The sequence below is a fragment of the Eumetopias jubatus genome, unplaced genomic scaffold, assembly GCF_037043125.1.
Source record: "Eumetopias jubatus isolate StellerSeaLion01/CBP00866 unplaced genomic scaffold, mEumJub1_p1.0 scaffold_17, whole genome shotgun sequence".
Classification (NCBI taxonomy): domain Eukaryota; kingdom Metazoa; phylum Chordata; class Mammalia; order Carnivora; family Otariidae; genus Eumetopias; species Eumetopias jubatus.
Window position 1 is genome coordinate 76867235 of NW_028274823.1, and position 15717 is coordinate 76882951.

General features: G+C 45.2%; 2 protein-coding genes across 4 annotated transcripts in view; one reads left to right on the forward strand and one right to left on the reverse strand.

Moving 5' to 3' along the window:
* The window catches only part of LGALS8 (galectin 8), a 39590-nt gene extending 24490 nt beyond the window's left edge, over nt 1-15100 (forward strand). The window contains exons 3-11 of one of the 2 annotated variants that reach the window (XM_028104579.2): nt 1730-1818; nt 2756-2966; nt 4429-4548; nt 5219-5275; nt 6013-6039; nt 6166-6288; nt 6740-6828; nt 7603-7768; nt 10560-15100. In XM_028104579.2, coding sequence (XP_027960380.1) covers nt 1730-1818; nt 2756-2966; nt 4429-4548; nt 5219-5275; nt 6013-6039; nt 6166-6288; nt 6740-6828; nt 7603-7768; nt 10560-10709 — 1032 coding nt within the window. In that variant the 3' untranslated portion in view covers nt 10710-15100. The remainder of the gene's footprint in view (nt 1-1729; nt 1819-2755; nt 2967-4428; nt 4549-5218; nt 5276-6012; nt 6040-6165; nt 6289-6739; nt 6829-7602; nt 7769-10559) is intronic. The other variant, XM_028104580.2, reaches the window with a different exon arrangement.
* Nucleotides 13192-15717, reverse strand: part of HEATR1 (HEAT repeat containing 1) — a 46520-nt gene continuing 43994 nt past the window's right edge. For both annotated transcript variants that reach the window (XM_028104578.2, XM_028104577.2), the window contains 2 exons: nt 14473-14581; nt 13192-13497 (listed from right to left, as the gene is read on the reverse strand). In XM_028104578.2, coding sequence (XP_027960379.2) covers nt 13409-13497; nt 14473-14581 — 198 coding nt within the window. In that variant the 3' untranslated portion in view covers nt 13192-13408. The remainder of the gene's footprint in view (nt 13498-14472; nt 14582-15717) is intronic.

Below are 15717 nucleotides of genomic sequence, written 5' to 3' on the forward strand. Positions count from 1 at the left end.
TATTAACATTTTTGGTTTATTTCATTACAGTGTTTTCTTTTTTTAATGTTTATCATTAACTTAGGTAAGATACTGTGTATAGTTCTGCAGGCTCTTTTCTCACTAATATTTTTATCCCTAACATTTTTGCATCATTAAATATTCCGCATAAATATAATTGGAATGTATATAAAATTTGAAGTTACAAAGACTATTCAGTCGATTAAGAGATTTCCCCTGCGGAGGGTCCTGCTGGCTCTTCCTGGAATCGGCTGTGGCCCAGAAGATCAGTGTGGACGCGTAATTCCTTCCATATCCTCTCCACCCAACACCCAGCTGCTTTGGCATGGGGCTGTCGCCACTCTGACGTGGTGTTTTCTGGTGGGATGGGCTCTGCTCCTCCCACCCACCTTGCTCTCAGCAGCTGTCCTGACACCAGGTGACACGAGGTGCCACCAGGTAACAGCGGGCTTCCGTCCTTTTCTGCTATTCTCGGTCATGGCTTGGCTCACTGGTTAAGGCAGCAAGACGTGTTGTTGAGCCGCTACTCAGCTGCTGCTGGTCTGGGTATGTGCGGTTTGCTAGAACCCAGTTTCTGGGCTGGTGAGAACTCACTCCTTCACCGTGCAACCACTGACCGGCTCCTGACCTCAGCTGGGGGCGTGTAAAGGTGCCGACCTAGGCCTGCCCTGCGCAGTTTACGATCTAGGCCGTGTCTCGTGCTGTGAGGGGTCCTCGGAGAGGGGCAGTGTCCCTTAGCCCACGGGGTCTGAAAAAGGCTCCATGGAGGAGATGGTGCTTGTGCTAAGATTTTCAGCTTAGGAATGGCCAATCTACAACTACTTTTATATGCCCTCTCATTTTAGGTCTTATTTCTTGACAATCAGAGCTACCTTGGATAGATTTTAGCATTTATGTCCTAACTGGGGTGAGCTTGGTGTAAAGCATGATGGCATCTGGCCCGCCTGGCTTGCTCAGATGCCCCCGAGTGGAAGGGGCAATGGTTGTGATGCAGGAGGTGCAGCCGGGGGGTGGGGAGGATGGTGGAGTCACCTCCGGGAAAGTGACAAGATCTGATAGTGTGTCCAGCCCCGGACAGAAAGGCTGGGTTCCAGGTGATGAGGGGGGCAGGCTGAGACCTGGATACTGTGTTGGAACCTAACCCTGCAGACTGGACCAGGCCAGGCCAGGTGGGTGCTGTCTCTTGAGAGACCACAGGCACCCAGAATCACCCCTGAGATCATGCGGTTCTGATTCCCGGCAAGGGTCTGGAGGCCTGGGCTGTGGTCTGGAGGCCTGGCAGGGAAGATGAGACACTCGGATCCCAGGTGTGGAGGAGGGGCTGTGTTCGGAGCCCCCTCCGCAGGCAGTGAGCGAGTGTCACTGCCTCCCTCAACACAGGCTTGGGGCCTTGCATGGTCTCGGTCCCGTGTTGGGATCATCGGTGGAACTTTAGGGGAAAGGGAGGGGGAGGGGGACAGGACTTCCAGCAAGTTTTTTTTTTTCTATTATCAGAATTTTCCTATTAAGTAGATGTTTTATTTCACAAAATCCCCAGCCAAATAAAAAAGTCTATGAACTTTCAGGTGTGTCTCTCTGTAAAGAACTCAAAGAGGTTTCAGACACTGTCACTATCCTGTTTGAATAGTGACTTGGAAAAATGCTAGATTCCGAGCAGATTTACATGTAGCCTTTCAAAATGTAGTCTGTTTTATGTAAACATCCACTAGTTAAAATTATTTTTTCCTAGGTAATCCCCTATGTTGGGACCATTCCTGGGGAGCTGGAGCCTGGAACGTTGATTGTAATACGTGGGCATGTGCCCTGTGATTCGGACAGGTAAAGCCATCATGTTAGATGAAACAGGAACACGACTGAACTGTCTTTTTGTGGGGAGACCGTTTTGGTACTTTGAGGCCTGGTTTTGCTTTCATCAGCAGCCCCGGCGCAGGTACCAAGGAGATGGGAGTAAATGACCGAAATAAAGGTCACTTCGGTGTTTAATTACAGTGAGTGGTTTGAATATAAAGGATTAGAGATCTGGTTCATGATGGGAATTGTGGTCAGACCTCAGGGACAAGGTCTAGTTACAGCATAACATTCCCACAGCATCACTTAAGATCCGTCCCGGGCAAGTTGTGTGACGCTTGCTTTGGGTACAAACTGTGGGCGAGGCTGTCTGACTTCGAGCTGGGCCAGCTGTGTGTGGCTGATGCCCGGATAACAGCGGTGGAAGTCAAGTCTGAAGAAGACATCCCACACGTTTCCAGGCAACTCCATAGAACCTAGAGAAGCAGGCCTCTCCCGGCTCACAGTTCTGCTATCCCTAGGGTGAGGTCCTCTTCCTCAGGGCTCGTGGCAGCTAGAAATCCAGCCCTCACACCATGTTTTGGGTGTCTGGGTGGGTGCCTGTGGGGTTTGGGAGGAGTGGGCAGGGGAGGGGGGTGGACAAAAGAAGGCAGATGCTGGCTGACTTCGGGCCATTCAGGAGCCTTCCCTGAACACTTCCACCTCGGCCGTCTCTCCAGGATGCCTGCCTGCCAGGGAGGCTGGAAAATTCTGGCTCTTATTCTGCACAGATGGGGCCCCAGCCACAGCTCAGGGCTCTGCACTGAAGAAGGAAAGGAAGATTCTGTAAGAAGGTATTCAGGCCACGTGGGTGAAGGAACAGAGGATCAGTCATGGGTCACTGAGGCTGGAGTTTCGTGCTTGCTGGGCCTTCCCCTGCAGCCTCCTTCCAAGTGCCCACGCGGCCCCTCGATCCTTGCTCTCGCAGGTTCCAGGTGGATCTGCAGTGTGGGAGCAGCGTGAAGCCGCGCGCTGACGTAGCCTTTCATTTCAACCCGCGTTTCAAGTGGTCCAACTGCATCGTGTGCAATACTCTGAAAAATGAAAAATGGGGATGGGAAGAGATCACCTACGACGTGCCTTTCAAAAAAGAAAAATCTTTTGAAATTGTGATGATGGTGTTGAAAGACAAATTCCAGGTAGGTTTTAGAGAATGTAGGTGGAATCCTCATGAATGGCCATAAGCGCCCAGGGCAGCTCTGCACCCCGCTATTGTTTCAGTTCAGAGAAAAAGAGTGGCTTTATCGTTTTGCTCAAAAGTAGGGGTCGGGGGGGGTACCTAAATGGGAGGTGGGGCACGACCTCTGTCTGCCCTGCTGTTTCATCCAGAATATGGGTCCAGGGCAGCCAAACCTTCTTATTAGATCCTGTTTCTAGCGTGGCTGAGCTTAGATCTGAATTGGCACAGCATCGTGTAAATATGGGATAGTCAGCTGTGGTCACCGTGGCCCAAAGTGTGGGGGCATCCGGAACTAACAGCTGGATACGGAGTCAGAGTTAAGTCCTGCCACAAGTTCTTCAGGATCATGAGATTTTAGATGCAGAGGAGGTCCTAGAAGTCCGTGTGGTAAATCCCACTGCTAACTTCAAGCGGTAAACACCCTGCACGTACTAGTGCATACGTGTGAGGTTAGCAGGTGGCCCCAGAGGCTTGGGGCGCACTTGCCCTCAAGCTCCGAGGAGCCCCGAGCCTCCCAGACTAGAGATCCGCTCGGCTTAGAGTGAAGATTTCCCGTCTCTGGCGCGGGTCCTTTCTGTCCTCTGGGATGTGCTCCCACCAACACACTTGCCCTGAATCTCCCGAGCTCCGTTCGTCCCTCCCCTCCCTGGCGCTCTGAGCACCTGTATCTGTAGCATTCTTTAAAACGCTCGGTCCTGTTCTGTGGTGCCTTTTCCTGTGGATTTTACCCGCCAGTGGGATTTTAAGCTCCTTGAGGTCGAAGACCGGTTTGCATCGCCTGTGTTTTCCCGACATCCCCTACCCGGGAGGGAGGGTCAGGGAGCCATGTGGAGTGGACTCCTGCCGGCAGGCCGTGTGCTGCCTGACTCTCAGGAGTGACTTCATGGTCTCCTCACAACAGCAGCCCGTTCTTTGAGGGAGAGCCTTTTCCTGCTTACACTAGGAATTGCAGCTGAACTGGGTAGCTTGCCCATGTCCCTTCGTTCAACAGATTCAACAGATACTTACTGAACACCTGCCATGTGCAGGGTGGTCTTCCTTAGAGTGTGGTCCTCAAGGACAGCGGGTGGGGTGGCAAGCTTGCAGGGCAGATCGCCAACCGGGGTGTTCACAGGCCTAGGGAATCGGGGGACTCATGTATATGCACAGGGACACACATGCAAATGCACACATACTCATGAACGCATAATGTCAGCGGGGCGGGGCGTCTATGGTGGTTTCTCAAAGGAAGTTAAGAAACACTGCTAGTATTATGGATGCTTTTCAGTTTGGTCAGACATGTAATGTGCAGACCTGTGGGCAAAGATATGAAATTAAACCCAAGTAACCACTATTTAAATTTGGATACATTACTAAATGTATTAATTGTTTTTTTGTTTTGTTTTTCTGGGGGTGCTGGGCTGTCTTCTGTTTCCATTTAGGTGGCTGTAAATGGGAAACATACACTGCTCTATGCCCACAGGATTAGCCCAGGGAAAATAGACACTCTGGGCATTTATGGCAAAGTGAATGTCCACTCAGTTGGTTATAGCTTCAGCTCGGTGAGTACCCTTCCATGGCCTGGGGTCTTCTTCAGTGATGTCTTCTGATGAAACGGTAGGAAATATCTTTAACGTCTTCTGTTAAGATAAAAATACTGTAAATGTTTCCATCATTAGTGTATTAATTTCTTGGAAGTAAATCTTTCAGACTGGTAGCGTGCTGTGTATTGGCCAGGGCTTTAATGTCTATAGGAGCTCAAATCTAGAATGGTTTTAACGACAACAAAAACAAAACCCAAAACAGTTATTACAAAACAAAACAAAAACCCTTTTTAACAGGGGCTAATTCCTTGACATAGGAGTACAGGGGAGGATTTCTCGAAAATCAATTCTTGAAGTAGAAAGTCTGAGTCAAAGGGTATGTGCATTTTAAGTTACAACTGATACTAGTTGGAGGGCTGGTGAGCTCACTCTCCAAAAAGACTTCCAGCGGTGAAGTCTCAGCAGCCATGCCCGCTTGCTCACATTCTTCTCGATGCTCGTTCTTAGTCTCTATAACTATGCTTGCCAGTCTGATAGGGGAAAGGACCCTAATGTGAAGTACATTTTTGGATTATAATTTTCAAGCATGCTTTCATGTTTAGTATTATTTATAATTCTTTCTTTTTGATGTGTCTGGGAGATTGTATTTAGAATTCTGATGGATGTTAAAAATTAATCTTATCTTCAGGATTTCAGAAGTACCCAAGCATCTATTCTGGAACTGACAGAGATAAGTAAAGAAAATGTAAATATTAAATCTTTTTATGAACTACCAGTTTAAAAATGTTCTTTTAGTTTCCATGTAAATCAAGTGGCAGGCAAGCTGAGTTTTTTAAAATAATGTTTTTAATGTGAAAAAATATTTTTAATTAATTATTAATAGGCTGGAAGTAAGCATTTGAAAATTAAGGCATTTCCTTCTGTCCCAGTCACTGTATGTTTTGCAGATGCTCGAGCTCTCAGCGTATCTCCCCACTACCCACCATTCTTACGTAAAAAAACAAACCCCTCTCTTTAACTGTTGAAGAGAACTGGCACACGGTATTTGTAAATACTGAACACGGTGCCTTGACACATGAACTTCCACATACATCTTCTCCCCAGTAGGAAGAAGTACAGTCTAAACACTGAGTCTCTGTTATTAATGGAGAAAGTGATGCCTTAATGGTCTCGGAACATGTGACCTAATAGATGGAATATAGTATCTCAGCATTTTGGGAGCACCTTGGAAAGAACGAGTAAAACATGTCTTAAGTTCACGTGTAGTCCTACGAAAAATTAATTTATGCTGGAAGATACCGGCTTCAGGTGACCAGGACCATGAGACTGTATCCCCAGCCTGAGTAGCCCATCACAAGTCCGCACCACCCCGTCAGGAAGCGCAGGCTCTGGCCGTTATAACCAGTAAGATCTGACTGCTCATGTTATAAAATGTAATTTTCCCCTTTCAAATGTCTTCACTTTGACTTTCTCTTCCAATAGGTACTGAAGTCCGACACACCACATTTTGTAAGTATTTTTGCCTAGGTTATAACATGGAATGTTTTATAAAATCACCCAGGACATGAATAGTTTAAACCTTAGAAGATAGCTTCATTCCTTCCCTACCTCACTGCAGAACTCTTTCCCCAACAGCCTAGTAATAGAGGAGACATTTCTAAAACCGTACCCAGAACTGTCTACACCAAGAGCAAAGGTTCGACTGCCAATCACACTTTGACTTGCGCCAAAATACTACCTACCAGCTGTTTGTCAAAGGTTTGAAGAGCCAAAAATTTTCTTAATTCTGTATAACCAATTAAGTTTCAATTAGCTGGTAATGTGTAACTTCTACCCTCAGTAGAAGCCCAAAGCAGCCACTCTGCCTTTCTGTGCTGACCCCGGAGAGTCAGCTGGGCATCGAGGCTCTGGGCTGTTTTTCTGTAATGCTCCCCCCCGGGGCTGCTTCCCCTCAGGCAGAATGTGGAGCACGGCTGCAGACCCCAAGTGTAGGCGAGTTTCTCGGAGTGTGTTTCACTCAGGCCCCACTTCCCGTGCATTCATGTCCTCCTCCGAAACGCTTTCCTTGAGTGTTCGCTGTGAGCCAGGCGGTGCTGACCGCTGGGGCTCACAGGGGCGAGGCTTTAAACATTGCCCCGTGTCTTTGGACAGTTTTCCCATGAGGTCACTTTCTGCAGGCTTCCTAGTGCTGACTGTGGTTTCTCCTCAGACTCTGCCATTCACTGCGAGGTTGAACTCCTCCATGGGCCCTGGACGAACCGTTTTCATTAAAGGAGAAGTGAATAAAACTGCCAAAGGGTCAGTATCACTATGACCAGGACTAGTGTGAGTACTTTGCCCGCACGTCTCTTACTGCCTTATAGCCCTACCAGTCTTGTGACCTGGGAGAGGAGTAGGGTCCTGATCCTCACTGAGAAGGTGAGACTGTCAAAGCCACAGGAGGTCAGGCTGCCAACAAGACTGCTAACAACTAGCTGGTGGCAGAATCAGGACTAAAGGCCAGGGTTTTGAGCTAGGCTTTTTGTGGCCAGACGAGAGGGTGGCGTTTTTGTCCGGAAGCCCCCCTGTGCCTTGTAGAACTCCAGGGCAGCCGGCAGGTCAGGTGACTCACGTTAGTGCCCCTCACGTCATGTGACTTGTAGAATTTCTGCTTAAGAACCTTTTCTAGAGACGTTCAGACTTCTGAAAGCTTGAAGTTAGCTATCTCCTAGAAGGCAATCACTTTCAAGAACAGTTGTAAATATTAAAAGAGAATAGTACGTGAGAGGACCGTATCCTCCTGCAGCCTGAAGCAAGCATTTAGGTTACTTGCTCTAACCCTTCGGTTGCTTCCCACCCAGATCCGAGGTCTCAACTCTTATGTTCAAGTTTTTTAGATTTTTATTTTGCAAAGAGCATATTTACATCAGTGGAATGCTAACTCCGAATTTAAAATTTCACCTTCATCTGCATTCCTGTATCTGTGTGCACGTGTTTTGTGTAGTTGTGATGAGAGTTCAGTTGATTGTTAAAATTGCAGAAACCGCACTGCTGTCTTCAACTTGATTTTGTGTTTTTTTATTCTCTCAAAAGCTTTAATGTTAACCTAGTATCAGGAAAATCAAAGGATATTGCTCTTCACTTGAACCCACGGCTGAATATTAAAGCATTTGTAAGAAATTCTTTTCTTCATGAGTCCTGGGGAGAAGAAGAGAGAAATATTACCTGTTTCCCATTTAGTCCTGGGATGTACTTTGAGGTAAGACTTTCTTATGGGACACGACAAAGAATCCTGAGAGGAGGGGTAGGATAAATGGTCTTTTTAAATCAAGTCCTAGCTTAATACGTGGAAATTGCACGTGGCTTTTATTTGGAGAGGGTCTGCATTATGAAAGGGGCGTTCAAAAGACAGTACTTTGGTCGGCGTAAGCGGCGCAGCCAGTAGAATACCACCTGGTTGGCTTGGAATTACTGCGTGGCCCCGTATTAGTTCATAGGAATTTTAACCGGAACCTCGCCTCAGGACAGAGAAACAGGTTTAGGATATTACCTAAGTGAACATAAGGACACAGGAACCATAAAGTTGTTTGCTCTGTCACCTGCCGTCTTGGTTATATATAGCTGTAGGTGGCAGTCCTTTCTTCCAGGTTAGTCCTGTTTGTATATTATTCAAGGGGAGAGATGTTTAGACCCTTACTAAGACATATGGTCCTGAGTCCCCCAAATGTGTGAATATTATGGTCACACAACCTTTCCCAAAATGTGTTTCTGGATGCTGAGCACACAGTAGTCTTGACGTGGATGCTGGGTGGTTGGCTAGGTTCACTCACCAGCTTAGGTGAAGCACTGCCTTATGTGGTCATTCAGGGTCACTGATTTAAGTCATGCTTCTACGTTCTCCAAACTGTCACGTGCTCTGGACCATTAAGTTGAGTTCTTTAAGGACTCATCAAAACTAGCTGTTAAAGGCAGGAACGTCAGGCAATCGGACATTCATGTGTATTCGTAAGTTCCCGGTATGTGGAGTAACAAATGTGCCCTAATCGTAGGAGGTGCCCTGGAAGGTGTGGAGATTGGTTTGGAATTCAGAAGGATGTAGGAGGGTGAAGTTAAAGGTGGGTTTTCCAGATTGAGGGGATGATTTGAGGTGGGGAGTGCAGCACAGGGGTTTCTTGGCTTGGCAGGAGTCTGACTGGGGGCTCACTGGCAGGAGACAGAGGTGACTGCTCCAGAAGGAAGTGGATCCTTGGGGCTGGTGACAGGAAACCAGTGACATAACTTGTTCTTTGAACCGACCCCAAGTTTGGTTCTGTATTAAGATGGAAAAGGACAAGAATTCTTTTAAATAACCATTTTTTCCTTTTGTTAGTTTTCTACCTCAGGAACAGTAATTACCCTCATGTTGGACCACTGTTTTTAATTTTCTGTAGTGACTGGTTTTTCTCTAACTGCTTCAAACTCCTGCCTTTTTAATATGCTTTCATTGAGATTCTGGGACTATTCCATTATGCCATTAGCTTGATTTTAACCAGTATCTTCTGTTCCTTATTGTTTCAGATTCATTTATTCAGCTGCCACAGTCTTTTAAAAAATATCTTTCAGTTTTGTAATTTCTTTTATCATCAAATCAGGTTGTTATGAGCTGTTCTAGAACATCAGATGGTTGTGAGGGATTTTGTTGTTCCGTGTTTTCTTATAGATTGTGGGCCTTTTGCCCGTTTTGTACTTGTTCGGCGGTAGTATGTTCCCCGGGCCGCAGACGGTTCCCTTCCATCTGTAAAGCAGTGGTGCCGCGCTTGCTCTGGTACGATGCGGGGGACCGATGGACTCTTCCCACTGTGCCCCTCTATTGCCCCTTCTGGGCATGAGGCTGTATTTTGTGTTCTCTTGAGATTTCGTTAAAGGTACCTCACCAAGGGTCCCTTCCACCTGGTTGAAACTGGGATTCCCACCACTGTTGTGAGGATGACAGAATCCCAGGTTATGGATATTTTCCCCAATTCTCTACATGGCTCTAAAGCCTTTGATTCTGTCACCTCTTTTATCCATGGAATTTCCCCTCACAGCCACTTTCACTAGTCAAGGCAAAAGAATAAATACAGTCTTTGCTTCTTGGCAGATTTGGATTTTGCCTCAGCCTGGTCCCTGGGGATGGAGCCGGGTTAGCAGCAGGGTTGGGCTGCTCCTTTCTGCTCTTCTGAAGCCTTGACAGAGGGAAGAGACAGAAGGGAGAACACAGTGCAGGTTCACCAAACCGGTCCTTTGAGTGTGAGTGGAGAACAACTGGCAGAATCGTGGCTGACTGGCATCGGGAATGTGTTACCAGAAGGAGGAGTTTCTGGTGTAAAAGTGATTGTAGTTTCTTTTGGTTTTCGCTGTTTTTTGAGTTTTAGGCAAAGACAACTCTGAAAGGCTCACACCAGTCATGAATCTGAATTGAATCTTTGCCAGAATGCTCATTCCTCTGTGGATTCACAGAATCCTGAGCTTTTGGGAAACAGATGGAGACCAAGATGTGCTGAGCTGGGATGGAAGTCAGGGTCACCACGCAGCTGTGCAGTCCTAGAGAGTGCCCTAAACTTCTGACGTTTTTGATTGTGTGATTTGTCTAAGACCCTAGAGTTTAAGGCAGAAAAGTCCCTTGGTTTTCAACCCGTAAGCTGGAATCCGCTCCTCTGTGTCAATCTGGCAGCAGTTTTTGACGTCATTACAGTTCCCAAACGTGGGCGGGGGGCGCAACTTTGCTGGGAGCGACGGGCAGGAAAGGGCACAGCGTAGGTAACGTGTGGAGGGCACGGAGGCCTCAGGCCCTGGGGACAGTGTGAGGCTCCAAGCATACTCAGAGTCACTTCCCTGAGTGGGACAAGGCAGAAGGTGCTACTACCAGATAAACTTTAGAGTCTTAGAAGTTAACAGCAGCAAGCTGGGAGAACGCCTCTGTGTATAAAGCAAACCCAGTGGGTTTACGTTTTGATGTTCTGTTAATGTGCAAAAAACAAAAAATGTTAAACCAAGAGGAGCCACTAATGTTGTGTGTACTTTCCTTCCAGATGATAATTTATTGTGATGCTAGAGAATTCAAGGTTGCGGTAAATGGTGTACACAGCCTGGAGTACAAACACAGGTTTAAAGAGCTTAGCGATATTGACACGCTGGAAATTGATGGAGATATTCACTTACTGGAAGTAAGGAGCTGGTAGCTGATATGCTTGCTACAAAAACTGAAATACAGAATGGCTTATGTAACCCTGGCCTTGTTAAAATGCATCTATTATATTTGTGTATATATATTGTTAAAATGAGCTTGCATAACATGAAGTCCTCCTAGGTGTTCTCAGTCCTTGCCACGCATTGTGGCTTTGTCTAGCACAGAATAAGGACATTTGAGGCAACAGGTAACTTAAAAAGTCATTATTCAGGCCTTCCTGTTCTCTCTCCCACTCTGGCCTCTGCTTCACATTCAACAAGTATCGGTTGATACAGAAGCTAATGTACATGGAGCACTTATTCTCTGTCAGCCCTGTGCTTGGAGCTGTGGATAGAAGTATACAGTGGAGCACACTCTGTTCCCTGTTCTCTTGAGCTCAGAATCTTCTTTGCTCTCATATCATGCCACTGATTTTTCTACAGGCATTAATCACATAAAGTAACCAGAGATAATTACTCAGCTGTGAAGTCACCTCCATGAACTAATTTACAAAACACTACTTCTCCATCGATCACTTTCATACCCAAAGTTCAATCATATCCCATAATGGAAAGGACTGATGTTGCCTTACATCTGGCAGTTTCCTTTAGCACGATAAATACCCAGCTGTACTAGCTGTAAGCATTTCCAAGTAATTTAACACTACGAAATCTGAACACAGCACAAAGATTAAGGCAAAAAACAAACACAGCAAAACAAAACCAATGGTATTAAAATTAACTTGATGTCAGGCCCCTGATGTCTGTACCAGTAAATCCTTAGAGTACCTGAATTCAGGGTGAGTCCGAAGTCTACACATACTCCAGTAGAAAGTTTAAGGTAGAAGCCTTCAACGAAACAATGTCAAGATGGGGTTTCATGACTGTTCATAAAATAGGCACTATCAATCAGAGGGTAAACTACACTGAGACCAATGGAGCAGAGAGAAGTGGTGTAACAGTCTGTTCTTGGCCTCATCCAAACCAACCTTGCCTCTCTGCTCTTCTAAAGATTAGTCCCTCATCATCAGCGACGGAGATCAAAACACTGTTCTACTTTAAGTGATTAAAATCAAACCTGTATCAGCAGGTTAAATTGTTGCATTTCTGTAATTTTTTCTATTATTCTTTGAAGCGAGTTGGCAGAAGTTCTTTGTACAATTCTTACAGGTCAGATCTTGTTACAAGAAATTTCCAAGGCTTGGGAGTGGGGAGGTAAAAAAAAAAAAAAAGCTGAATCAGTTTGATCATTTTATCTGTTAAACTGCTGGGCTGAATATGCTGCCAGCATTTACAAATATTTTCATTACAGATTTTTGGTTAGATAGTCTTTTTGGTATATGGGTACAAATAATAAGACTAGCAATCTGATTTTTTAGAAGTACTCAGTGTAGAAGCTTCTGGCACTTGATTCTTTTCTATTCATGTTAATTTATTATGTTGCATCTTGCCAAGCTCATGGGAGGTGGAGGAGGGGGGTCCTGACTTTCAACTGGGAAAGTTGTAGAAGGAATCTCCAGGATTTTTTTTTTTCCCCCTTTCTAAAGAACATCAGAGGGCTTACTCAGAGAAAAATAAAAGCACACATACATTGTTTCCTCTAATACCTAAACATACCTTCATGTGTAACAAAAGCGTAAACATCAAGTATTACTAAAAAAGACATGAGATTTTGACAGGAAAAAAAACCCAAAATATTAATGTGTTTTAAGAAGAAGCTGTTAACATTTACTAATCTTAATGGGAGTACACATTCCTAGCAAGTGGTATCTCTCCAAAGCTGCAATTTAGCCTTTTGCTTCATCACAATTCTGCACTAAATTTCTTTATTAGAACAAAGGCTTTCAAACTAAACATTCTATGTGCAGTCTTAGATGCTTTAAAATTTTTTTAAAGGTCTAAGTAAATAAAATGCCTTAAAGGCAGATTTTACTTCACGTGACATCAGAGATTAGAAAAACCTCAAAGCTTTGAAACAAATCTGATACTTTCTCGTACAAGTAATTCTTGGATTACCATCAGTGGAAATGTGATCACTTCTAATCCTGGAGGAGCCATGCCACCTAGTATTTCTGGGCCTTTTCTATTTGTGGCCTCTGCCTACACAGCCCACTGCCTTGGCCCCCCCAAAGACTGAAGGGTAAAGACAATCGTAGTCCTAAATGGGAAATGCATTCCAGAACCAATTCCCTCTGTGGCCACACACACAAAAATTAAGGCTGAAGTGTCATCTACCCAAAATGAAAAGTATTCCAAATCGCTTTACAGTCCAAAGTGCTGCTGCTGAGTAATGTCCTTTTCTTGAAGAGCTACCTTGAGTGAAATCTCTGACATGGATACCATGTACATAAGACATCCCTTTCTGGAAGAGAGTTAAGGTTTTACAGTCTTAAATGAGGTACTTTCACCTTTGAGTGCCCAAATTAAATACGTCCGTAATATCAGTAACTTCAATCAGAAAAGACTTCAGCAAATGTTTAAACAAACACAGCAGTCTGTATACAAATCCCAGGTATCATTTACTCTTGCTGCAATTCTGTACAGGTAGCTGGAGAGGTTTCTATGGGATCACAAACCAGGGGGGGATTTTGTAAAGGAGTCCGCATAGGTGTCAGGGTACCAAAAGTAATATGGTACCAAACACCCAAAAATAAAAATATGAAAAATAAATCTGACCTCTGAACAGAGTAAGAAACACCAAAACCCCAAAGTTTTAGAAGTAGCTCTGGAGCGGCTCTCCCAGTATAGCTTCCAGTTGCTGAATAGTCTTTTGACACTGATGTTCCACTTCTTCACATTCATCTAAAAAACAAAAATAAAAACTGAACAATCTCCTGCTTCAATTATCGTTCGTCTAATACTTCAGGTCTTGCATTCTCTGGCCATTGTTCAGTCAAAAGAGGGAAATGAAACATCAGTGCAGCAGAGAGCATCCCCTCTCCTCCTCCTCAGCATACCCCCCCCTTCTTGGTCTCAGACCTGGAAGCTGAGTAAGACAGAGCCCCCAAAATAGTGGTGCAGTAGTGAAAATTCTGAATTCCTAGTGATGCCCCTTGTCCAGGACATAAGAAACAGAGGTGAATGTACTTTTAGAAAAGTAGTGAACCATTAATATGAAAAAGCCATTTGTCTACTTGGCTCTGTCTGTCCTAATAAGACTTGAGCCGTTTTCCCTTGGTCTGCGTGGTGGCACGTGTGCGGTACGTCCACAACTGCTCAGGGCTGGATTCAAACCCCACTTCTACCTATCACACTCACATTATCAAACTCATCCTCGTCAAGCCTCTAGTTTCTTCCTTTATGAAAACAGGGATAATGGCATACAGCCCATCGTGAGGATTAAATGAGATCCTCCATGCAGAGCACGGAGTAAATGCTGGTCATTATTTACAGGCAGCTAACCTACTGCAACCTTAATGGCACTAGACACTCTACTACAATAACCCTATGTCTGGGGACCAAAATAGTCAATGATCTAAATGTCCAAGGTTGATGAAAAACCATATTGTAGTATGTTTTTACCATCATAAACACAAAAGTAAAGGTAGTGAAGATTACACCGTGAGCAAAGTTTCTTATGATCCTGGGGCAGCCCCCTAGCGCACTCCCCACCCTACTCAAAACAGGAGCTCAGCCTCCTGTGTCTGCAGCAGGAGATGCGGTGCAGGCGGAGGATGGGAGCCAAGGGCTCATCACATTCTATCCACATTTCCATTACCACTGGGCACATTTTCACAGAATTTTACTGAAATTATTTCTTAGTAGTTTAGGAATTACCTTCCATCAATTCAGCTAAGAAAGGAATGGACTCCGGCAGCAAGACAATATAATTCTCCTTTAGTTTCTCAGCCAGTGCTAACACGGTAATCAGAGCAGCAAAGCGGACCTGAAAGGGATAAAGAGGTAAAGAATGAGGATTTTTAAAAAAACCCCAAAAAGTATTGCCACGTTTATATCTTATGACTAACCTGAGACAGCCTCTGACTTTTTACACTAAACGTTCCTTCACATGAGTTTACTCCCCTTGTGTCCAGTCAGCTTTCATCTCAGAATACCAATTTAACAATTTGGGCTCCGTTTATAATATGAGCAACCTTCTACAAACCAGTGTTTTATAAGTGTCTTCCAGTACTGCAGGGCTTAATGTGAATATGTTTTTAATAACATTTTCTTTTTTGAGAGAGAACACGCATGCGCACACAGGTGGTGGAAAGTTGGGGGAAAGGGGGAGAGAGAGAGAATCTTAAGTAGACTCCGTGCTGGACCATGGTGCCCAATGTGGGATTCAGTCTCACCACCCTGAGATCAGGACCTGAGCCGAAACCAAGTCAGAAGCTTAATCGACTGTACCACCCAGGCGCCCCCACATTTTCCTTTAAAAATAAACTGCTACACACAAACTCAAGAGTGTCATTCCAAATTGGCTCGCCTAGCTGTCAGAGATGAGGCTGGCCTGGCTGAAAAGCATCCCTGGTCACCTCAGGCAGGGCCTCTCACTCAGAACCCGGTGTCACCACTACAGTCATGGGAGGGGATGGGCGCTGGCTCCGGTCTCATGCTCAGCACAGAATTAAAAAACACTTAATGTATTATGATGTTCTAGTCTAGGAACTTAAAAAAAGTTTGGGTGTCTCTCACATGACTGGTCTATGACAAGTAATGCAAGCAGTCGTCGGGCACTGTTAGTGATCGACTATTTTTTGTTTTTAAAAGAATTTATTTATTTGAGATAGCAAGAGAGGAAGAGCACAAGCTGGGGGCGGGGGGGAAGGGCAGAAGAGGAAGGAGAGAGAGAAGCAGCTTCCCCGCTGAGCAGGGAGCCCGAAGCGGGGGGCTCGATCTCAGGACCCCAAGATCATGACCTGAGCTGAAGGCAGATGCTTAATGGACTGAGCCACCCAGGCGCCCCAGTGATTCATTTTGAAATCAAAGTTGTACTAGTCCTCCTTCTAGTTTTGGATCATTTAAAAAATATTTGGATGCAGCAAAATTAATTTAAAAAGCGTCTTTAACTACCTATGT